General features: G+C 49.4%; 1 protein-coding gene across 2 annotated transcripts in view; it reads right to left on the reverse strand.

Annotated features, from left to right (window-relative positions):
- Positions 1–25,296, reverse strand: part of LOC138282949 (E3 ubiquitin-protein ligase TRIM39-like) — a 197,095-nt gene that overhangs the window by 83,225 nt on the left and 88,574 nt on the right. For both annotated transcript variants that reach the window (XM_069221016.1, XM_069221014.1), the window contains exon 4: positions 14,017–14,235. In XM_069221016.1, coding sequence (XP_069077117.1) covers positions 14,017–14,235 — 219 coding nt within the window. The remainder of the gene's footprint in view (positions 1–14,016; positions 14,236–25,296) is intronic.

A 25,296-nucleotide genomic window follows, 5' to 3' on the forward strand; every position in this document is an offset into this window, starting at 1 on the left:
AATCATCAATCACCACAGGCAGTGAGAGGAGGTCTGCCCCCAGCCTCGGGGCGTTGAGTCTCCAGGGTGCTTCGAGGAGCCCCTGCCACACCACTGGGGCAGACTATGGGTGTGAGGAAAATTCTGCACTTCTGGAGAAGGGTTTAGAACTCCTCCGAACCCCGCCAAGCACAGTGTGGTGGAGTTTTTTCTTGCACGTGGCTTGCCAACTTTAAGTTGGCAAGCATGAGTGAGAATTTCCATCCCCTAGCATGATTTCAAATGCTAGAATGCCACCAGGTGAGATTTTCTTAATGTGGGCGGTCGCGACAAATCACGACTGTGTGCGTTGAGAAAGCTGACGCTCGAGTAGAATATGTTCTCAAGTGGCAGAAAAAGCCACACCCTCTGGCACAGAGTGTGGTGCCATTCGTGCTGATCTAACAGAATAGAACAAGCTCAAAACACAAAAAATCATTGTGAACTGCAGGACGTGCTGAATTCCGCCCACTTGGGGAACTCTACCAAATCTCGTAGAGTTTAAATTTTTGTATAGCACCGCAATTCTGCAGAGGAAAACTCTGTGAGCTCTGTCCACCACTAGAGCAGACCCTCCAAATTCCCCACTAGTGCTGCTTCTCACCTGTTGTTGACGATCCTCCTTAGGGTCCCATATGTATACACCCGCCTGCCTCTTACTCCATCTTATTACCAGAGGTTCTCCCCTGCGCTCTTCGTACTGTGAGTGGTTCCCACAGTTTACCTGACTTTCTTCATTTAACAGAAGCAACCTGGTCTAAGGTGCTCTCCCACTTGTTGAGATTCAATGCAGAGGTTACACAATGTTTTCTTCCTGGTCGAGCAGAATCACTGCTACTTTAACTCTGCCACTAAAGGTCCAGTGAACTATAAAGAAATCACTTGTTGCTGGCATACTAACTCAAGGCCAGCTACAATCTCATGAGCATCCGCAGTTCACCACGTTGGGCTCCATTTAGTGTCCTCTGTCCTCTCAGAGAACAGGGGATGCCACTAAGTCACATCCAGCTCCAATGTCTTCTGGGGACTGGCTACCATTTTGTGAGCCTCCAGAGCTCACCGCTATCTCTCCCACATGGTGTCCCCTATCCTCATGGAGGCTTGTGATTTGTCGGCAGGACCTGTCGTGAACTGCTTTGAGACCAATAAATCAGTGTTGTTTTCTGCAGTGATGCAACACCTGATTGGGGATGGGGCATAGAATGACATGAAGGAGCTCCTAGCTCAGCTCCATCTTGGCCAAAAGTTGCACTTTTTTTAAGAGTGATGAATACATACGTTAGTGGAGTGATGAAAGAGTCCGTGAGTTTCTGATGAATCTCAGGAGTGGGAACAGTAGCATCATTGTGATGGCCAAGTACCCAACTTTAACAGTGCAAATATAGATGTCTGTGTTTTTTTTTAAAGAGGCCACATTCTTGGTAATGTATGACTACAATATCTGGGTTACCATGCTGGATGGTTGTTGCTGGAATGATAATTTACCTTATAAAACAAAAGACTAAAGGCGTCTGGCAAAACAGAAATGGTTTGTTTAACTAAAAATTGCGGCTGGGACAGCAGTTACAGAACAGGAGTCTGAGGATTGTCTCTTGTTGTACATTGGACTAAAGCAAGTTTTTATACATTTTTCCGAGTACAATAAAACCATAAAATACTTTCTTTTCTTGGTAAAATTGCGAACTGTTGTCATGGAGTCATACTTACACTTCCAGATAGTGAATGCAGGTGGCCCTCGACCTTGTGTGGAAACAATGTGGGCCAGTGAGCACGCATCCAGATGTCTCACCTGTGTTACCCCACCTGTGACCTGTCAGTCTTTAACCTCAAGCCTGAGTCTCAGAGCCTGTCTGGCCACTTACCTACATGCTGGGGTTGACGGAGAGTTCATGACAGTGGAATCCAACATTGGTGATGCCATTTCGTTCATGTATAAAAATGTACTGCTGTGCGCACCCACATCGGTCAATCCAATATTAACTCTCCCACCTCTAGTTGAATTTTCAACCACACCATCAAATCCCCACGTCATCACAGTCACATTGTTGGTATCTTGTTGTCCCACTTCCCTCACTACTTGTAATCTACCCAATTTGGGGACTGCATTTTTTACAGCATGAAACCCCCACTTGCAGGAAACCACACAATAACAGTAACATAATGAAAATGGGCAACAATAATGTGCACAGACCGGTCAGCCGCTGGGGGAGCCAGGAGAACCATTTAGTAAACCACTCCTGCTCAGGGGCACCTCCCTTTTCACACATGTCTTTCTGCAGTCAGTGCAATGTTTGAATGGCAAGAGTTCCATTGTCCGTGTCATTGCCAGGTATAAAAATGCAGCAAGATGCACCAATCTTTGCGCACACCCCACCCTCCATTGCGGTCATCAAGCCTAACACATACCCATGATACCTATGTGCATCACCATGAGGCGGATGGCTATCAGTCCTTCCTTGATTGCACAAAGGGCGAGCTCAGTAGGGTTCATCATTTTGAGCATTTCCAAATAGGGTTTTTGCATCCAGCAGGCATTTGCTTTCCTCTACAAGGTGAAGAAGGGAATGGACCCTTCTGCCAATACCTGGGCATTAGTGGACAGTTTAAATTCCTTGGCAATGTCCAGCCAAAATAATCAGCAGTTTTTTTCCTTCAAGCCTGATGAAATAGTATTGTTTTCTTCCTCAGCCGGTGCTGGTACAGTTGAGACAGAACTTCCCTGGGGGAGACCAGGGTTGGGGTGTGTATGGTGACAAGGGAGCAGATGCCACAACAGCCAGGGATGAGCTGGGTATAAGGAAACTCACTGCACTGCCAGTAGCTGTCCATCACCATAGAGGTGCATCTTACATGTCCAGAATGTGCAGTGCTGTGCCACAGTTTTCATTCGTGCCCAGCAGAAAGTTTCCTTTGCTTCTGAAACAAAATGAATCCAGTTAGGGGGTTCCCCTTCCCTTCTATCCATGTGTACTAGATCTCCTGACATGATGTATCTGCACTGTTATTTAACTCTCCCCTACAATACCCATTTCTCTTCATATAATCGAGGTGGATAGCTCTGCACTAAAATTCCATGTCTGGGCTCCATTTGTTGTTAACAAAAACAGCCCCAGACACACTATGGGCCACCCTGGGATGACAGATGGAAGCAGGAGTAGACGTGTTTGTGCACTGGTTAAGTGGTTTAGTTAACTCCAAGAATCTCTTTTCGTGAAAATCCCAGAGCCAAACAGTGTCCTCTCCTGTAGCCCCCTTCCTGGGCATCCTGCCTTGCTCAGTTTAGATATCGCTAGGCTCAGTGAGAAGGTACAGTGATGTATGATTAGTCTTGTAGCGGGTCAGATTTACTACTACCCTGTGGGGCTCTGCCCTATTAGGTTGTATTTTGACCTTAATTCTACACAGGCACATATGGGGAAGGCATTTTGCTTTTTCAAAGGCTAACTCTCGGGATAAGTAAAGCCTATCTGTGCCTACTGCATGTTGTATCAGCAAACAAACATAACATGGCCTGGCTGGAACCCACAGCGGTCATATGCTGATACCACATGTTGTGTAAAAGAGCGCTGTGTAGTGTGTGTGGGATGCTAGTGTTGGGTGTGGTGTAATTAAAGGTGACATGAGAGAAGTCCCTACACATGCAGGATATAAGAGAGGTGCCTACGCAAGCGGGGTGACATTCTTTGAATTGACTCCATTAAACTAGACTGTCCGTTGGAAATACATGGATGCGGTAGCGTCCCTAGCAAACAGAGGATGTATAAATGGATAAAAACACGTAACTTGTGAAACATTGTAGGCCTTGAGAAGATTCCGGCGAAGATGCCCTTGGGCTTCTGGTGATGAGAGTTTCTTGTTTGAAAACAGTTCAAGAAAAAGTCTTTGGAGCAAGGTTTGCTTCAGGATTCCATTGGGGGTGTGGATGTGAAAGTCCTTGTGGTGTGTCCTGGCTCTTGATCCTGTTCGATGTGAGAGTTCATAGGAGCAGTACATGGCTCTTGGTAAAATCAAATGAAATCAGGATTTATAGAGCCCAACTACTCAATAGTAAGGGTCTCAAGGCGCTTAGGGGGTTTGTCCTCTGTGATTTAGTTGAAGAGACAGGTTTTAAGGTTCTTCTAAACTGAGGTAACGATCGTGACTGCCTGAGGTGCAAGGGCAAGGTGCTCCAGCTCTTTGCCTTGAGGTAGGCAAAGGATCTTCCTCCAGCTGAGGTCTTCCATATGCGGAGTACGGTGGTTAGTGCCTGCTAGGAGCTCTGTTGCGGCCACTGAGAAGGCGATGGTCCACTATAGAGGTGGTGCACTTAACAGCTCGACTGCGGACCTGTTGGGCAAGAGCTATGTTTGGTTGTTATAAAAGAGAAGAACAATGCTTCTTTGCATGTTGTCAGTTATTCTGTATTTTCTGTGGTTTTGGTGAGGCAACGGAAGGTGGCCCCACCCGGTATACCAGATTTGGAAAATATGGGTTATATTATATGAACATTTTCAATGTTAATGAGTTGTTGGGCCTCCCCCCTCTCCGTGCTTGATCAAGTGTATGTTTGAATGGTATGTTTTATCGGGTGATTCTCGTGCATGCAGGTAGTTTTAACTTTTAGCTGATGCTCTGTTGGCATTTCCAGCCCTCCAGTACCCTAGTGTGTGCTTGAGGGTGTCATTGATGCAGGACGGTGTTTCTGACCTAAACATGTGAGGGGGATGTAAAAGAGGAGGAGTGTCGCACCGAACATCAGTAAGTGAGCACAATGTTCCCTGAGGTCACGTGGGTACCCCGCTCGTCCTGGAACCCCCCTCTCCCTCTGACCATATGTTCTTGGGCCTACGGTTCTCAGCTGCTATTGGGAAGCTCAGAGGAAAAGAAGGAGGCAAAGATATTGCCACACAAAGAGTCTGGAGCAAGGCCAGCAATTCATCGAAGTTTGCCCAGATTATAGGAATGGACTAGGATGGATGTTTGTCCTGGTGAAGCCCCTCTACTGACTCAACACCATGTGGTGCTCTGTTGGGACTCATGCGTGCGCTGTGAGGGTTATGTGTGTCTTCGCTACCCTAAGCGCACATGGAGCCTGGCTCAGACACAGGAGGACAGTTTCCTTTGGTAATAAAAGGGGGCCCCCATTTGCCTGGGGGCACTATTGCTGCTGGGACTACACAACAAAGGCTTTTCAGTCCTGGCTGAGAGCCCAAGAATAGGGACCTTTTTACTTTGTTATAGGTACACGCCTCAATTCGTTTGTGGGTGCAAGGACCTCAGGTTCTTGCTTTTTAAGCACCAGTAGGGGAGCTCCCCTGCCCCCCTTCTCCAGACTGCCCTCCCCCTGGGGTGTGGCCAACTGACCCTGCCCTGGGGGATCAGCAGCAGAATGGGGCCAAGACTCCCGCAGGTACCCAAAATGGTGAACTCTAGTGAGGATGCCCAATCGACAGCCACTCAGCAACCCTGAGTGCCCCCAAATGCAAGCAAAAGTTTTAAGTCCCTGATTTTGCCTCATTTGCCTTTCTTTGAGTTTTACTGTAGTGAATTTTAAGGTGTGTGAGATGTATGCGTTGCATTGCGGGTATTAAGGCTTACTGCATGTTTGGGTTCTGCGTCCGCGCAAGGGCATTGCTTCGTGTCGCGGCTGTGGCCCCGGTCCTTGTTGGGCTGAGTTCCCTCTCTGTGGTTGCTGATGCCATGCATTGGTCCAACTATCTGACCCCTGTTGCGGTGGTGCGGCAGTGGACTCACTTCGCTGAGGCTGAATATAAGGTGTATTGAGGTTTCCCTGGGCTTGATTTTGCAGATGGGAATTTTATGGGGCCTGGCCTCGGCTCATTGACTTTGCATGGGGTGTGCCTTTGTTGGCATCTGTCGGCCATGAGGGCCATTCTGTGGCAGTAGTAGCATTGTATGTTGATTGGCTGCTGCCAACCACCCTAGTCTCTATCATTATGGCTATATTGGAACTCTCTGCAATTTTTTAACTGGAGCTCCCTTCAGGACTGGTGCCATTTGCACCCTTGTTGCCAACGTGGCTCCCTAGAGGACGGTCTTCCTCAGTTTATGTTGGATTAACTTAGCATTATCCCTCTGGGCCTGCTCCTGTTTCTCGTTATCCTTATCCTTTTCCTGTTTCCTTTTGTGAAAATGCACCATGTGCGCTTGTATCTCCCACCAGGGCTTAGTGTCTAACCCTATTGCACAGTCCAAACCACTTTGTATTTCGGTGGGCAGCCCCTTCTGGGGCCCATACCAGTCCACAGTTTTCCTGTCTCCACTGTCCTCTCATCCTGTCTCAAAATCATCTATGGTCTCCCCAGGTTTCAAGGTTTTCACCATCAACCCTCCTACATCTGGACAGTCAGGGAACATTCCCCTCTGGTCGTCCATATTTGGTACCTGTATGAATTTAATGCAGCCCCATCATGATCCGTGTTGGTCAGCGTGATGGGTGGGATGAGAACGCGGGCAAACACCATGTTAGTCTGCTCACCAATAATGCTACTTAGCAGACTCTTAACATCACCTATTGCTAGTGTTATCCCCGTGGTGTTCTTCTCAAAGCATGAGATCCACTTCCAAGCCCCATCCAACAACGGCAGCAGATTGGCTCTTAGCCCCTCCTTTGTCCATCTGAGCCCATGGCACATAAATGGTCCCTGACGTGCCCTTCTGCAGTAACAGGCATATTCTCATTTTGGGTAGCTCCACTAGTTTTCCCTCGACATAGCGTTCCCATCTCTTCAGTCACTCCTGCATGTAAGAAACGTTCCACTTGGGATCTCCCATTCCATGCCGGATGCAGTCTTCCACAATCGCTATGTCCTCTGGTTTGAAGGATTCCTCCTCTGACCAAGGTCTATCATACTGATCACTTCTCTTGGTCCAGCAGGCTGGCAGGTGGCAAAAGGGTCGGGCAAAGATCTCGCCTTCCTCCTAAGTTACTATGGCCCTTGGGGCTGGTTTGTGCACTTTAGGAGAGCAGCTGACGTTGTCGTTGCTGCTCTCCTTGTACGCACGGACAGGTGCCATCTTGGTCCTCCTATGTCTAAGCTGGGTTTATACCTGGCTGCCTTGGTCCCTAATTTCCTGGTCAGCCCCTCTCCTTTGCTGGTGCTCTGATGAAGCACGGAGCCCAGTCAAAAGCCTCCCTTCTAACTCTACCTCAGACTGTTCTGTGACTGGGGCTCTGTACCTACCTCCTCTTTCCTCAGGTGGATGGTGGGCTGCTGGACTCTCTCACTGGGCTTCCAGGGTGCGAGCTCTCTCTTTTTCTCTCCTTAGTACACGCCTTTCCTCTGACTCCCATTTTGATTGCCTCCTTTGCTCGGAGCTATGCGCTGTTCTTTTAAGTTGAGATACGTTCTCCAGCTCACTCTCTGTGGTTTGCTCGGCTACCTGAGCATAGCCCTGTGTCTCCTTTACCTCCACCAGATCCCAGAGGAGTGGGACCCCTTTCCTCACCCTTGCTAGTTGTCTCACTGTCCAAGACTGCTATGAATCTCCCTTTTACTTGGGTGTGCTCCCCAGAACCAGCGTGGCGAGTATCCTTTGTGCTGTAGAGGTTCGGTCCGCCGACTGCGACAGATGGGTGATTGAGCTTTAGGCTGCTCTATCAGTAGACTGGGGTGGTGCAGGGAGTGTCAGAGTCTGTTGACCTGTTAGTCCACCACGCCTAGACCTAACAGATTGTTGTTCAGTGGGGACCTCTTAGGCTCGCTCAACTGGAGGATTGGTGTATCCTAATGCTGGGATAGCAGGCATCAGGAAGAGCACCTCCATACCTACATATGGTGGGGAGATGCAGACACCTTGCTTGCTTATGGTGCGTCAATGTTACCTGTCTGGACTTCCTCAAAGATGTCCCATATCTCTAGTAATGCTTCCCTTTTGTCCTTCTTTTGCCCTGTGTATTTTGTTTGTAGGTATGTTCTTGTGTGTTCAATTATATTAGTGTCAAAGGCTCCCTTATTTTGTCCAGGGGAATTTGTGTGCCCTGGTGTGTGTGTAACTCATGGCAGAACTTGCTAAGCTTTTTAGCATGAGTGGGAACTTACTCTGCACATGCCTTAAAGGGGATTCCATGATGGGCTTGGGTAGTCTTTTAGGAAATAGTTACTCTTTTAGTTTTTACGTTTTTAGGGGACTTTTAAGTTATACGCTTTCTAGCTTTTATGTTTTTATAGTATTTTTACGTTTTACTCTGGTGGCACGGAAATATGTACAAGGGTATTACTAGACCTACTCCGGTAGTGGGAAATATATACACAAGCGAATTACTGGATCAAATTTGGCAGGTTGAGGATACACACAGGGACTCCTAGATCTAATGAGCTCAACTTTATTCACAGGTGCATCAAAATAAACATTTAACAAATGCATATGAAGAATCACAATCCTAGGAAAAAGTGCAATTGTTAAATCACAGCAACATGAAATTTGGCGACAAAATAGCAAGCCTTACTTTGCCATCAAATAACAATTTGTATGAATCAGCAATATCTTCATGATACATTAAAACATCGACAACAACACTTATAATGAACACAGTCACATCAAACTACCAGTATCACAATATCAATGCAACACCATTTCAACTTGCAAGAAAAGGTGACAAGGCACAAAACATAAAGGGAACAGCCTGTCAGAAATACATTATCCTACTCATAGTACAGGTGCTCCTGTGACCAAGGGAAGCTCTGCGCAGTGCTTGGTACTAGGGGAGCCTGATAATCTGTTGATATCAGCCCAGGGGTGAAGATTAAAACAACGTATGTGAAGAAAGAAACGAATACTTTCAATGTCCATAGGCCTTTCTTGGAAAAACACAAGCTATCCCTAATCTCCTGGATCCCTATCGTTCTAGTTCCCTAAAGCCTGAATTCCACCTATGTCACACCCAGGGATCCTGAGTACCATCTGTGTCATACCCTATGGTCCAAGCGAATACACCTCTCCCTTCTTTCAAATACCACCAGTGTTAAGAAACCAGTGGCACTGACAAAACCAGGTTAGCCTAATAAGATTGAGATGTCGGCCCTATATCACACCAAGAGCCTATGCGTATCATGTGCATCACGCCCAGCGGTCCAAGGGAAATGCAGCTCCTAAGACAGAGGGCTGGCCTTATGTCACACTCAGAGCCTTATGCATTCCATCTGTGTCACGCACAGTGGTCCAAGCGGTCACTCTTTCTGACACTGACAGTTAAGGTGACTTCCGCAGATTATACTTTTTTCTAGTTTGCCACAGGCCAAATGCTAGGACTTAGGGGGTCATTCCAACCCTGGCGGTCCAAGACCGCCAGGGCCGGGGACCACGGAAGCACCGCCAACAGGCTGGCGGTGCTTCCAGGGCCATTCTGACCGCGGCGGTAAAGCCGCGGTCAGAAAAGGGGATCCGGCGGTTTCCCGCCAGATTACCCCTGGCCCGGAGAATCCTCCATGGCGGTGCTGCTTGCAGCACCGCCATGGGGATTCCGACCCCCTTCCCGCCAGCCTGTTGGTGTAAGGATGGCGGGAACGGGAGTCATGGGGCCCCTGGGGGCACCTGCACTGCCCATGCCACTGGCATGGGCAGTGCAGGGGCCCCCTAACAGGGCCCCATAAAGATTTTCACTGTCTGCTTTGCAGACAGTGAAAATCGCGACGGGTGCAACTGCACCCGTCGCACCCCTGCAACTCCGCCGGCTCCATTCGGAGCCGGCTTCATTGTTGCAGGGTCTTTCCCGCTGGGCCGGCGGGCGCCCTTTTGGCGGTCGCCCACCGGCCCAGCGGGAAAGCCAGAATGGCATCCGCGGTCTTCTGACCGCGGAGCGGCCATTTGGCGGTTCCCGCCAGGCGGGCGGCTTCCGCCGCCCGCCCGGGTCAGAATGACCCCCTTAGTCTTTGATGTAGCCTCGTACCCTTGTGATGGTGACTTCAGGATGGACCTCCACCCTGCAGATTCAGAAGAACTTTCAATCAATTGTGGCTTCTGCTCACCATTCTTGTGTAAATGTTAATCCGTCCGGGTGGGGTCCCTTTCCTGTGGTCGCAGTCAGGTCAAAAGAACCAATCAACTCCTATCTGGCATGCCAAAATGCTGCTCAAATTAGAATTTACCTTAAAAGACAAACGGCATCTGGCAAAACTGGAACAGTATGTTCAGTTAAACATTTGGCCAGGAGAGCAGTTCTAGAACCGTGGTCTGAGGACTGTCTCTCATTGTACATTGAATTTAAGCAAGTTTTTATAAATTTCTCTGAGTGCAATAAAACCATAAAAAACATTCTTATCTTGGTAAAAATGCGAACAGTTGTCATGGAGTCATAAATACACTGCCAGATAGTGAACGCAGGTGGGCCTCGACCTGGCGTGGACACAATGTGGGCCAGCAAGTACATGTCCAGATGTCCAGCCTCAGGGGTTCGTGGTTGCTGCATGTGCTGTGTGTGCTGTGTCTTGATTGGCTCTGTGTTCCTAACTACTTGTGGCATCTAACGTTATGGTGTTTATGGGAATGCATGCATCCCTCTGGCTATGTGTGTTTTATTGGAGTCAATCTCCAGGGACCATTGTAGTATCGCTGCCTATCTGTGGGATCTGATCTAAGTTTTCCTGTTTGTGAGTTTGGCTGCTAGCTAAGTGTACCCCACATGTGACCTGTCCAGTCATCAACCACAGACCAAGGTCTCAGAGCCTGCCTGAACACGTATGTACATGCCGGGATTGATGGAGACTTCACAATGGGGGAATCCAACAATGGTGGTGCAGTTTCATTTGTGTATACAAATGTATTGTGTGCATCGACAAGGATCAATCCAATATTAACATGATCATGACGGTCTGGAAACGGATGGATGAAAGATGCAGTGGATGTAGCTGTTGCAATGTTACTTCTGGGAGTAAAGATTTTATTGGTTAAAAAAGAGATGATATTGCCACAAAGGTCTATGAGAGCAAGATGGCTGGGAGATTAGGTTTTGGCACAGAAAGCTTTTGGCTTTGGTACAGGTGGCTTTTGGGTTGTGGCACTGGTCATGAAACAGCAGGTCAGATGACGATTGTTATTTCATCATTGTCTCATGAAGACTATTTCATTAAACATTTGATTATCTTTCTTGCTCTTAAGTTTGAGTTTTTAAATTATAGTTCATTGGCTCAGCACCTCAGCAATGCTAGATTTACTGTGCTTGAGAATGATCAATCATGAGTTTCATGGGAGGGAAGATTTGGCTTTGGAAGGCTTGTGGAAAGCACTCATCCAGGATCTTCAAATGTCTGGTAGTTAGAAGTCGTAATAAAGCGGTAACACCAGGTGCTAAAGTGTAATTGGGCAGCAGGAGCTTGGCATCAATTAAGTAGTAATGAGGTAGGGCTTTGAGATGCTTTGTTGGGGTCGAGTTGGTTCTTCAAGTGTAGACAATAAGGACTTAGCTTTAAGGTGAATACTTATGAGAATGTTCTTTCAGGAGTGGTATTAAGGTAGGATTGGATGGTAATTGAAGAGTAATTAGGAAGTGTGGGCTTTACTGTAGGGTGGATAGTTATGATGGAAGCCAATGAGAGTAGTGATGGGTTTAGGACTGGGTGATTACTGAAGTGTTGTTATAGTACTAGAAAGTGCGATCTGACTTTAGTGTGGATAGTTATGATGAAGTTCTTTGAGGAGCTCTCTTGGTGGTAGGATTGAATGGTTTTTGAAGTGTAATTAGGCAGAGTGGGCTTTGCTTTAGAGTGAGTAGCTATGAGGTAAGTCTTTGCGAAGTTGTGATGGGGCCGGGTTCATCCTTGAAGTGCAATAAGACAGCAAGGAATTGACTTTAGGATGTGTGGTTATGAGGAAGGTGTTTGAGGAGCTGTGTGGGGTAGAATTGGGTGGTTCTTGAAGCATAATTTGGCAGTGAGGACTTTGCTGTAGGGTGAATACTTATCAGATGGGTTTTTTTATGAGTTGTGTTGAGGTAAGCTTGGATGGCAATAGAAGTTTTGTTAGGAAATACGGGCTTGACCTTTGGGTGGGTATGAGGGAAGGCATTGAGAAATTGTTTTGGGAGTCGGATTGGGTGGTTCTTGAAGTGTTAATAGGCAGTGTGGGTTTGACTTTAGCGTGGATAGTTATGAGGAAGGTATCTGAGTTGTCTTATGGTAGGATTGGAAGATACTTGAAATATAATTATAAAGGGTTATATGTCAGAACTACGAGTGCTTCAAGCACCCATGGCTCAACAATGAGGTCGTTCTTATCACTAATGCCTTCACCACAAATGCTTTTACAATGATTTTTCGTTGTAAACACATTCCTGGTAAAGGCATTAGTGATCAGCATGCACGGTTCCAGCATGCGTCCCCCCTACCCCCCACCCCAAAAAATTTACTGTGACCCCCCCATCCTCACAACTACCCCAACCCCCACCCCCAAAATTACCACAACCCCAACCCCTCTCCCCTAAAACCTAAACCACCCCAACCCCCAACCCACCCCTTAAACCTAAACCCTGACCCCCTCTCCCCTAAATCCTAATCACCCCAGCCCCCCACCCCACCCCAAAAACTAAAAATACCCTGAGTCCCCACCCAGCCCCTAAAACCTAAACACCCCAACCACCAACACACCCCTTAAACCTAAACCCTGTCCCCCTCCCCCAACCCTAATCACCCCCAGCCCCCCACCTCACCCCAAAAACTAAAAATACCAGAGTCCCCACCCCCGCCCCTAAAACCTAAACACCCCAATCCCACAACCCACCCCTTAAACCTAAACCCTGACCCCCTCCCCTCTAAACCCTAATCACCCCGAGCCCCCCACTCCACCCCAACCCCCCCCAGAAAAAAAGCCCCAGTCCCAGCCCAACTTACCTCCTCCTTCACTGCGTCGACTCCGACTCCCTTCTTCTGTACCTTAACCACACATGTACGTGGTTCAGACATGCGTGGTTAAGGTACCAAACCCAGGAAGTCGGGGAAAACGAAAGCGTTGTTTCGTTTTTGTTTTTCACAACTTTGTGGTTTCGGAGTAGTTGTTCTGGGTGTTTCCCACTATAAAGTGCAGACTTGACTTTAGGGTGAGTGGTGTGCTGGGGGTAGGGTTGGATGATACTTGAAGTGTAAGTGAAGTGAAGTGTAATTAGGCAGTAAATTGTAATTAGGCAGTGACGGCTTGACTTTAAGGTGGGTAGTTATGAAGGATGTCCTTGAGGTGCAGTGCTGGGCGTAGGATTGGATGAGACCTGAAGTGCAATTAGACAATAAACTTTTGGCATAATGTAGATACCTTTGAGAGATACCTTTTAGGACAGTGAGGGCCTGTCTTTATGGTGAATTCTTATGAAAAAAGGTTTTGAGTAGTTGTGTTTGGGTCGGGTTGGGAGGTTCCTGAAGTGTGGGTTTGACCTTACAATGGATAACTATGAGGAAGGATTTTGAGGAGTTGTGCTGAGGGTAGGATTGGATAGTTCTTGAAGTGTAATGAGACAGTGTGGGCTTTGGGTAAAGGTTGGTAGTTAAGAGGAACGTGTTTGAGTTGCTGTGCTGGGGATAGGTTTGGATGAGATTGAAGTGTAATTAGAAAATGAGGGCCTGGCATGAGGTGGATACTTTTGAGAAATGTCTTTGAGGACCTGTGTCATGATAGGAAGTGAAAGTACATGTAGTGTAATTGCAATATTAAGTTTTGTCTTTAGGGAATTAAGAGGCAAGAGAGTATTTTGAGAAGTTGTTTCAGTGAGTGCATATGAAGGGCTGAAAATGTACTTAGGTAGTCATCCCATCCCCTATGGCCAACATAGAACGGCCTTTGGCATCCCCTGAGGCTGACTTTTATTTATATGGTAGGAGGCATTGCAGGCAGTGGACACCCTAGTAGCACACAAGCAGTCATTGTAAATTAAACATGTCCGTATACTCTTTTTGGCTGTCGGTAAACTAACCCCTTCTAAAGATCATGAATGTTCCCCTTTTAACATGTAGCACCTCACACACCATATGAATGAAGCATGATATATTGTCTTACATTTACCAAGCGGTGTCTCACCTTCAGGAAGTCCAATGCTGGTTCCTCACATTTTTTCTCTATCTCAGTTATCAGGGCACTGGGAGAGGTGAGCTCGGTGATATTCACTTTTTGTAGCATGGTCATTTTTTTCTTCATCACCTCCAGTCTACCTTGCGGGCTCTCAACTTTGTCTCCCAGGGACTGGCACAGTTGTTCATCCACAGGTGGAATTTTATCCTTCTCAACTTTTATTTTGTTCTGTCAGAAGCAAAGGAAAGCTTGTCAGATATTGTGAAGCACAACCATCCATAGGGTTCAGGTTAAAGGGGTGTGAGGCTCATTCAAATACCAAACTTTTTTTTTAAACTGCTTCACTTCGGTTCTGAATTGCTCCCTTTTGCTGTCTCTCCTTCTGCTGCTTTCCCTCTGGCTTGCACTCCCACACATACTATTGGTAGACATGGGATGGGAAGGCTTAGGAGTAGAGAATCAGTGCTGTCAGCTGCATTGTGGTGTTGGAGAAGACCTATCTCTGGGAGATTCTAGTGATGTGTGTCAGTCTCAGTATGTGAAATCAGAAGTTCCTTGTGACAATTATGTGGCAGATAAGTTCTGCCCTAGAATGCAGGTATGTTCATGATTAGCAGGAATTTCATGAACGGTTGGTTCTCACTAGAATGGTAATTGACTCAGGTAGATGTTTCAACAGCAGGGAGACAACTTAGAACTGGGTGGAACTGTTGCTGAGAGCTGAGAACAAAACCTGACTGGGTGAGTTCAATTATCCAGGAATGAAGTGAACCAGGATAAAGCCAAATCCCTAATCTGGCACATATATCACTGATCGCTCAAAGATGATTTTACGATGGATAGTGTCAAACGCCACGGAGAGGTCTAGGAGTATCAGAGCACACGCTCACCTGTTGACCCTCACCATGATCAGCTCTTCTCTCTTGTTAAGGGTGCAGTGTCCATGTCAGGTTGGGGTTTAACATCTAAATGGAGGTCACCCAGCAAGTACTTGCATTCAACATGGGTGTGATGGTGTGACGTGATGACAGATTCTAGATCCTTCTGTATGCAGAGGAGACCAGAGATGGAAGTGTCACTACACATGGCCTCAGGGTCAGTGTTGAGATTTTTTAACTCATATTCATTTATTGGCTTTTCAATATTAACTGTGAACTTCAAGTAACAGTGACAATTCTTATCAGTCGAGCTGCAAACCATTGCCATAGCACATAATGCCCCTAAACCAGAATGAAGTTTTACACGGTGGATTCTGGAACCAAGTAACCTGTCTCAACAGTCAAACATTTGCAATGCTCTCAACCTGATTGGATCTTCTATGCACTTCACAGTGCAGAGAAGACATGCTATCAGAGGTCCACATTTCTTCTCCAAGGACGCATCATCAGGCTGCAAACTATGTGTGAGTTTCTCAAGGGCCGTTTACGACAGGAAGATGTGGAACCATTGAAATAAGCTACAAGGGTCTCTCTTCTTCCAGTGCTGGGTGACAAGAGGCACCCTGTCATCAGACGCCCCAATAGATATATTCCAACGTATGGATATATTCCTTCCACTACTCCTAGCAAGATCAATACAGGCCCTCTGGTTCAGGATACTCGCGGACTCTGTATGTGTCCAAGAAACTCCATATATAGGATAGTCTCCTTTGGGCAAGCTACCATATATGAAGCACTGAGCCGGTTTCTGTGTCACAGAGCTAGCACTTATCAGAGATTCACAGGTGAATACCTTGCAAGTTTACAGTGGTGAAGTACCACAGGAATGTCATTTTATAACCTATCTCCTTTACAGGATCCCCCTGAATATTTTAGAAATTCCCTGCCATAGTGTTCTCTTCTTCTAGGATATCCTTTGTTCCTTCACACTGCTTCTAATAGTTCCACTTATAATCACTATGCTTTCGCCTGAGGCCTTAGTTACCCTGGAGACCAGTAGTCTTGAGCCCAAGTGTACCCTCAGACTCTTCCATTGGGGTCAGTTCTCTTATGCCTGCATCTTTATCTGATGGGTGAAAAGCCAAGTGCTGTAAGTACTGGAGCCTAGTGGTCTCTTGAACTAGAAATCCCAGTTTCACTCTTTAAGTTACTTAATTTTCCCACAAGCGAAAAGATCTAATATTATCATGGACTTGCCCTCTCTCCAGCTCTAAAACTGTTTCACCCTCTTACCCAGGGTTGACTTATGAATAGTCAAACAGAGGAGTAGTAGAGAAGGGAAGACAGGGAGCCACCCTCTGATCTAACATGGTCTTCACCGGGATCAATAAGTAAGTATTTCTGTTTGCAGCAGAAGTCAAGGTTGGTCACAGGTTGGTCACAGAGCAACCTTCCGAAAACCACCCTATCGATTGGTAACCACCTTTTCTCCATCTCTCTCACTCTCTGCTCCACTAGCATGCGGAGGCGGGCTGCCTACATATAGCAGAGGACGTTCGGCATGCTAATCCCCGAACTCTCGATGAAATGAATAGTTTCTTATTTATTCTGGTCATCTTTCCCACCGAGACAAAGTCAGTCATTTTGCTGTGCTATGATTTCAGCTCATTGAGCAGAATGGATGGAAAAAATGTAGCAACATGAGTAACATTTTCATTTTTAGAACATTAATTCTTCCATAATGAGAGTCATCTCCTGAGATCATTGAAAGTCGGTACATATAGCTGAGATGAATTTGCTACATACCAGCCAAGCAGCTTATTGGTGAATTGTACCTCAAATATATTAAGTTCTTAGCCATCCAGCACAAAGGTCACCTTCCCTAAGGCGCTGCCTCATCCCTTTGGGGATCACAATACTCAGAATTTCTTCTGACTTCGATGTATTATTCTTAAATTCTGAGATTGATTCAAATTTCTCCAGGTCCTTCACTGCCTCAGAGATGGAGTTCTGAGGATTCATGAAGGAGAATAAAATATTGTGCCTAAAGAGAGACATCTTTGGTTCCTCCTGGCCAAAGGGTATCCCCACTATTACTTGGTGTCTCCCCTCTATTACTGGGTGTCTCCTGCTCTTGCCTGCCGCGGCTCCAACACAAAGGCCAAAGAGACACCCATGTCTCACTCCCTCCGAAGGATTCATAAATTCACTCTGACCCTCGATTCTGGAGCCAGGTAACCTGTTATGGTCACTCTCTTCATGTTGGGGTCAATCTGACCTACAAAAAGTCTCAACTCACCCGAAAGAATGCTTTCTCCACCTCCAAACTGAGCACAGCTGCCAGGATATCTAGATAGATGTGCTATCTATTGTACGTTATCTTGGCTGCATCTGCCCCCGGTAAAGCCAACTTGGTCAGAGTTTACCTGGTAACGCCTGAACTGAAGAAGGATGTTGCCCAGTGTTGTGATGAGATGTTGACATCACATTAAGGAGCGCTATCGGCCTATGTAAGGTACAGTGTTCTGGGTTCTTCCCTGCTTCCAGGGAAGTGTCTGCCTCCTTCTGAGTCTGTAACAGCCCCCTCTGTAGTGCTAAAGCTTTGGAGAGATTGGCTAGTGACTTCTCCAACAGGCCTGAAAAGGCCTTGAAGAAGTGAGCGAGCCATCCATCGAGACCCGCGGTTTTCTTCAAGTACATTTGTCGCACTGCCCCATGAGCTTCCATAATCTCAAATGTTTATCCAACTCCTCAACCCTGTAAGGAGGGATGCTCGGTAAGGCTGTAGCCTGTAGTATTCCTATAGTGCCTAAAGGCACTGAAAGAGGTTGAAAGATTATTTGTTTCTCCTCCCTGCACACCCAGGTGCTGTCCTCACTTGTTATATTCCCTATGTGGCCCCTGGATCTCTGGGGTCTCGGTCTCCTGGTCAATCCACACCCTCTTCATGTCCCCTCTCATAGAAGGATTTTCCCAGCAGCAGAGAGTAAACTCTGCCCTATTAATTTCAGTTTGTTGAGTGGCATGAATCCTCCGCTCAGATGGGCTCACAGAAGTATCCAATTTCTTTTAACTTTTGTGTTCTGGTCTGTAAGGTTCTTAGAACCTCTATTTGGAGTTTAGATCTTGCACTCCGACGGGTGCCTCGGGCTCAGGGAGCGGAGACAGCCTGCGGGACTGGCCATGTGCTGTCTGTTTCATCTAATAAAGGGCTGGATTCATCTTCTCGGACTTTTGGCAACAAGGGTAACTGTACCCTTCACCACATGGCAGCACCAGTACGTCCAAGCAGTTCTAGACGGACCCTGTCGGAAGCTTGTGGATCCGGTGTAGGGCAGGTGAGAGGCGCGCAGTAAGGCCTCTGGGCGCTGTGCCGCAGTGGTGGCCGCTCCGTGACTCTCTGGGGGGCGCTATCTTCTAGTTGATAGGCGGATGCGCGTGACCTGGCTCTGCCAGCCCTGCCAGGCATTGCCCATGACAATCGTGAGCTGCGGCGGCTCGCCTTATCATGCTTGCGCTGAGTGCCACTCTCCTGGTGTTGCCACACTCCTGCTCCCGGAGCGCGCACCACGCTCCATAACAAGCTTGACTTGCCACAGAAATGACGTGGCCCGCGGAAGACGGCTAGCGTGCAAGATGAGTGGGGCTCTGCGACCGGAGTCATTCATCTGCCATTCATCCTGTATCAGCGGCAGCATCCCTGGACCCTTGCACCCCACCTGTGCCTTCGAAGCCCGGAACGCAAGCACACTCGCGGGGTCACTGTCGGGGCCCTGGGAGACGAGCGGAGTGGCTGCAGGGAAGGCCTGGCTGCTTGTGCTGGGAGAGCGCAGAGGAGGCCTGCGGGGCTGGGGGGCTCCTCCCTGGAAGACTTCTGAGGCCTGGGAAACCCACGAGTGGGGAAGGACCAGCTGCCGGGTGGATCCCCCTCGGGAACGGAGGGCGACGGCCCGCGTCTACCGCTCGGCCACACTAAAAGGTTGTGGGGGCACCGGTTGCACCCACATGGGGTCCCTAAGCCTTTAGGGGCCGCTGTGCTGTCTCACCCCCCCGGACCGGGGTGCTACTGCGCTGCCAGTGGGATGGGGATGAGATGCCAGTGAGATGTGCCCCTGGGAGATTCCCTGACCGCCCTGGGGATTTGGGGATTTGCCATAGCGGCCCGTGGGGGACCAGTTTGGTAATCTCAGCCCCACCCACCAGGGCTGCCGCTTGTTCCGTGATGCCTGGTCCCGGGTGCCCCACATTGACTCTCTCAGCGCAGCTGGGCCGATTCTGGACTGGGTCGGTGGGCCCCTTGGACCTTTTGCCCTGTGCACACTCGGCCACATTGGATGAGGGGGACCCTTTCTCTAAATTGGGGTTACCGGGTTGACTGGCCTGCTCGTGCCCCTGCGGTTTGCACTGGGGTGTGGCACGGCATACTCTCCGTGGTTGGGAACGGTGGGCCTCCCCCCCCATGTGACTATTTGCAGTGCAGCTAGGGCACCTCCTGGAGGGGCCCAAACGGACTCCACTACCAGCATTGTGGTGGGCCAGGAGCAGCTGCCCCTGACCTCAGCGGGCCACGCTGGTGTCTGTTCCTTGCAGGGGTGGTAGGAATCCATGGCTTGGGGACCCCACGTGGGTGCAACCTGTGCCCAAGGAGTGCTGGATCTGGCCATGTTGAGGACCCGGGATGGTGACCTGACTTCCAAGTCTAACCACTGCGACCAAGTGGACTCTCCCGAGCTGGTGGGCCTGCTCATACCCACTGTGGTGGTCATGAGGTGTACGGCAGAGCCGGGACTGCCGTACTTCATTCACCTCTTCCTCAGAGGCAAGGGCTCTAAATTCCTCATCTTTTCTCACCGGGGGATGCCGGGAGTGGTGAATTCTCCTCCTGGCTGCCCCCCCCAGACCAATCTACCACAATGGGGAAATATGATGCCAAACAATCCAAAATATCCTTTGAGCAGTTGTGAGCTGCGGACCCTGGGGTGGAGGTCACCCGGTCCCAGTCGGGGTCGTTGGCCAACCCCATGTAGGATCCAGACATCTGCTCAATGTTGCTGGACCTGAAGCACAGTCTCTCTGCAATGGACACTAAAATGTACTTGCTGACTGACAGATTTGATTGCCTGGACAAGCACAATGAATACATCAACCAGTTCCAGCGCCATACCTTGGACGTCGAAGAAGGTACTACAAATGTAAAAAGTCATCAAAGTGATTCGCAACAAGAACAAAGACCTAGAAGTGCAGTCACAAAGGGACAACATAAGGGTTATTGGAGTTCCCGCATCAATGGCAAAAGGCTGTATGGAAAACTACATCGAATCCATACTTCGGGAGTTGTTTGCAGATGCTCTCACCCAATGTACTCATTGTGAATGCGCCCACCGCTTTCTTGGACCGTGACCTCCTACTGGGACACCTGCGCGGCCCATCATCACCCTCATATTACCGGGATCACGACATGGTTTTCCACCTAGCCAGGGAGCATCAAACCCTGCATTACCAGGGTAATGCAATTCCTATTTTCCCGGACTTCACGGTTGCAGTCCAGGCTGTTCAGAGAGACTTTCTCCCAATCAAACGCTCCCTCTTGCAGACAGACACCAAATACTCACTTCTTTACACGGCCAAACTTCTAATCTTTCTTTCAGGATAAACCCATTACTTTACAGATCCAAAGGCAGCCCCAAAATTTGGTAAAAACATCCCAAAGGCAGCTCCACGACAACCCCCGGAGGCCAGAAAATGCAGAACTGAGCATCTTCATGACTGACTAATCGCAGACTGTTATCACCAGTGTACACATCATGGAGTTCTTGGACCCTGCGATTGCAGCCTAGAGTCACCTGGGTGGGTTTTGGCCACACACATGCTAGATCTCCAGTCACCCAGCTACTCTACGGCCGAGAGTTGTTGGGCCTCTTGTTTGCCCTCATGGAATGAGTTCCTGTTTTCTCTCTATTACCCTTACTTTGGTAATGATTAATGGGTGGGGTTGGTTGATTTGGCCTACTTGCGAAGCCAACATGGGTGGTGGGAGGATTGTTGGGGTAACATTACTGTTTACTTTTTTTAGACCTTGTACCACCCTTTCCCTTCCTTCCCCTCCCTGCCCAGCACCTAGCCAGAACTTCACACGCTGCCGTTTCATGATAGGCCTGCCGTCCACTGTATATGTATTAGAGAACCACTACTGCACTCACGATTCTTGAGGTGCTCCAATCTCCCCCCCCGCTCAGACTTGCTAATTTAATTTTACTCTAGCAGCTCCCATCCATTGCGATTCACACATTATTGTCTCGCCCCCCTCAGTCATGGCTAGCCTCTTCTCCATGACTTGGAATATTAGAGGCCTCAACAACGCATGGACGGTCCATCTGGTGGCAGCATATATGCAACAGCACAGTGCGGAAATTTGTCTGCTGCAGGAGCTACCCCTCATGGCCGCCACCAAATCGTGGTTCCGATCGGGTTGGTTTGGAGAGTATCACGTCGCACCCTCTTCTAATTATGCCCGAGGTGTGGCGATTACCATTAGGAAAGGTCTTCCCTGGTGCACTAGGACGGTGCTGTGCGAACCCCTGCGGCACAATGTGCTTCTAGCTGCTGTGCTCTGGGACCATTTGTTACAGATAATGGGGGTCATTCTGACCCTGGCGGTAATTACCGCCATGGCGGAGATCGGCGGTAGCACCGCCAACAGGCTGGCGGTGCACCGCTGGGCATTCTGACCGCGGCGGTTCAGCCGCGGCCAGAAACGGAAAGTCGGCGGTGTCCCGCCGACTTTCCGCTGCCCTTGAGAATCCTCCATGGCGGCGGAGCGCGCTCCGCCGCCATGGGGATTCTGACACCCCCTACCGCCATCCAGTTCCTGGCGGTTCTCCCGCCGGGAACAGGATGGCGGTAGGGGGTGCCGCGGGGCCCCTGGGGGCCCCTGCAGTGCCCATGCCAATGGCATGGGCACTGCAGGGGCCCCCGTAAGAGGGCCCCAAAAAGAATTTCAGTGTCTGCCTAGCAGACACTGAAATTCGCGACGGGTGCAACTGCACCCGTCGCACCTTCCCACACCGCCGGCTCAATTCTGAGCCGGCGTCCTCGTGGGAAGGGTGTTTCCCGCTGGGCTGGCGGGCGGACTTTCGGCGGTCGCCCGCCAGCCCAGTGGGAAAGCCAGAATGACCGCTGCGGTCTTTTGACCGCGGAGCGGTCTTTTCGGCGGGAACCGCGTGGCGGGCGGCGACCGCCGTCCGCCGCAGTCAGAAAGACCCCCAATATCTGTATATTGCCCCCAACTCGGACTGCCCTGACTTTTTGGATGAGGTCTGGCGCTTAACAGGTACGCTTGGCCCAGGCACTCATTTATGGGGCAGGGGTTTTAACACTGTGCTGAATCACGCTATCAGACCTTACCCTGGTCCCTGCAGAACTGAACATCCTTGGGGGAGCTCAGAGATCATTCTCCTGGTGCCTTCCCAGTGGCACCCTGAGAGACCAAGGGGGTCATTTTGACCCTGGCGGTTCGGGACCGCCAGGGCTAAAATGACGGAAGCACCGCCAACAGGCTGGTGGTGCTTCCAGGCGTATTACGACCGCGGCGGTCGCACCGCTGGGGCCGGCATTATTCCACCACTTTTGCCCCGGCGGTGTTAATCCGCCTGGGCAGCGCTGCTTGCAGCGCTGTCCAGGGGATTACGAGTCCCCGACCTGCAACCTTTTTCTGGCGGTTTGCACCGCCAGAAAAAGGCTGGCGGAACGGGGAGTCGTTGGGCCCCTGGGGGCCCCTGCATTGCCCATGCCACTGGCATGGGCAGTGCAGGGGCCCCCTGACAGGGCCCCATGCAGCTTTTCACTGTCTGCTATGCAGACAGTGAAAAGCACCACAGTGCAACTGCACCCGTCACACAGCCGCAACACCGCCGGCATTTGGAGCCGGCTCCTATGTTGCGGCCGTGATCCCCGCTGGGCCGGCGGGGATCTCCAAATGGCCGCGGCGGGGGAGCGGCCGCATTGGCGGCCGCATGGGGTTCAGATCTTGGTGGGCGGCTGATGCCGCCCGCCAAGGTCGTAATGACCCCCCAAGTCTTTAGAACAGAAATCATGATCACTATAGTAGACTACTTTGACTGCAATATGGACTCTGTCCATTCTCTCTCCACTTTATGAGAAGCGCTCAAAGTAGTTATCTGGGGGGTCTGCATCGCCAGGCATTCCAGAATACTGTGAGACGTGTGGCGTGAGGTTGCCTCATTGGAGGCAGAACTGTGTTGCCTTAAACGCCAATATTATTTGACCAGGGACCAGATCATTCTTGCACAGAACGAAGTGAAGATCATCGACTGCGAGGGGGGCTGCGTGGTGGGAGGTGTGCTACCTGGGTGTGTTTGTTTGTAAACGGAACCATAACTGTGCCATTCCCGGTGGTGAAGGGGTACCCAATGGGGATGCCCTCTCTCCCCTCTGTTGTTCGCCATGGCAAGGGAGCACCTGGCTGCTGGTCTACGGCAATATCATACCCACAGAGGCCTCACCTTCACACCTCGGACGGTGCTAGTGTCCATATACACTGATGATGTCACACTATATTTGAAGGAACCACAAGGGAATCAGGACACCCTCAGAGAGTTTATACATCTTGGTGGCCTCTCGGGCTTTACGATTAATTGGAGTAAGTCCACCATATTTCCCTTGACCGATGCCACCACCTAATTTGTCTCCACATTCCCACTCTATTGTGCATTACAGCCCATGCGATATCTAGGCATTCACCTTAGTGAGGACCTCGACAAGCTCTGGAGAGCTAATTATGGCAGAGCAATATCCTGGCTAGAACAAAAACTGGAACGCTAGCGCTCACCCCCACTTTCCCTGACAGGCAGAATTGCGCTAACCAAAACGGAGGCCCTCCACAAATTCCTATATTTGTTTGTAAACCTCCCCATACCTTTAACCCACAGCTTCCGAGCTCATCCCTGTTAGCTCTTGTCTGGGCTTCCAAACAACCTAGGATGTCTTGGGAGGTGGCCACGCTTCCGTTTCAGCAGGGAGGACTGGCGGCCTCCGATATGGAACTCCATTATAACTGCACACAAGCACACTTTGCACACTTCTGGGTTCACTGTATCCAATATCAGCCACACACGATCCCTAAGCATCACTGTTCCCATCCTTGCCCTCCACCTTTTGTACTTTACTTACCTCCGACGCCCATGGACGTGCACAGACACAGTGGCATGCATAATGTGGGCCTGGAAGGAACTTCATCACAGGAGTTAGACGTCCTCTTTACCCCTTCGATGCATGTCCTCAGGCACAGCATGCCCATCACCGAGGAGGCAGGCACTGTGGCCCGGCTCTGTACAATGCATTTAACAAGCATGGGAGACTTGTACCCAGAGGGGCATTTTATTGCACCTGAGCAGGCTGTGCAGGAGCCTCTTAATAACTTTCTGTAAAAGATGAGCTACTTCCAGCTGCGAGCTGCTATTCGATCTCAACAGAGTTCCTTTCTGTAGCCCCTACTACACTCTTGGCGCTGGACCTTCTGCTATCCTGGCCCTCCCTGCACTGCATGAACACTAAATTGTACCTTACCATGCAGACCACAGCTCCTATTATGCTTCCCCGCTCACAGGAGGCGTGGGAAGTGAAGCTGGGCACCCCCTTCTGGCGGATAGATGGAAATACTGCTGGGCACATAGCCGCACCCTCTCCCCTAATTACAAGATACGCTTGAGCCACTCAAATTTCTGCACCGCCTTTATTACACACCTGTGCGCTTGCATAGACTAGGCATCCATTCAGATGTGCATTGCCCGCGCTGTTCCACCACCATGGCGAATTTTGTACATTTGGCCTGGGACTACCCCATGGTGCAGGCATTCAGACAAGAAGTCTTTAATGCACTGGATGAAATAATTAGCTGGCAAATACTCCGATCCCCACAGATCACCTTGCTTGGCTACCTAAAAGACATCCCTGAACGGGGGTAGGAAGCTGGAGGTATATTCTGACTGCTGGCAAAGAGCAGGATTACAATGTGCTGGGGAGGGCGTCATGTGCCCCGAAAAACTGACAGGATCTGTAGCATACTCGCCAAGCAATCCATTGCCAGGAGCCATGAAGGGCCCAAGAAGCATCCCCTGTCATTGCCCAACGGAGGCCCACTGGTAGTTGCCATATCAACAGTTTTGCAGCTTGACTTTGACTTCATGCCATCCTTGCTGATGCCAGGGTACCATGGTTGAAACTCCTAGAGTCCTCTTGCTAGATAGAGTCAATTTTCTGCCTTCGGATTGCACCTACCTCTACCATGAACCTCCTCCCAATATTCAGACTCTTGTCCTTTAACTCCATCAGGCATGGCATGTCGGCTTGTCCCAGATTTCCCAATATCATTCTAGAGGTAGTTCCACTCCGC

Source organism: Pleurodeles waltl, chromosome 2_2, assembly GCF_031143425.1.
Source record: "Pleurodeles waltl isolate 20211129_DDA chromosome 2_2, aPleWal1.hap1.20221129, whole genome shotgun sequence".
Taxonomy (NCBI): Eukaryota; Metazoa; Chordata; class Amphibia; order Caudata; family Salamandridae; genus Pleurodeles; species Pleurodeles waltl.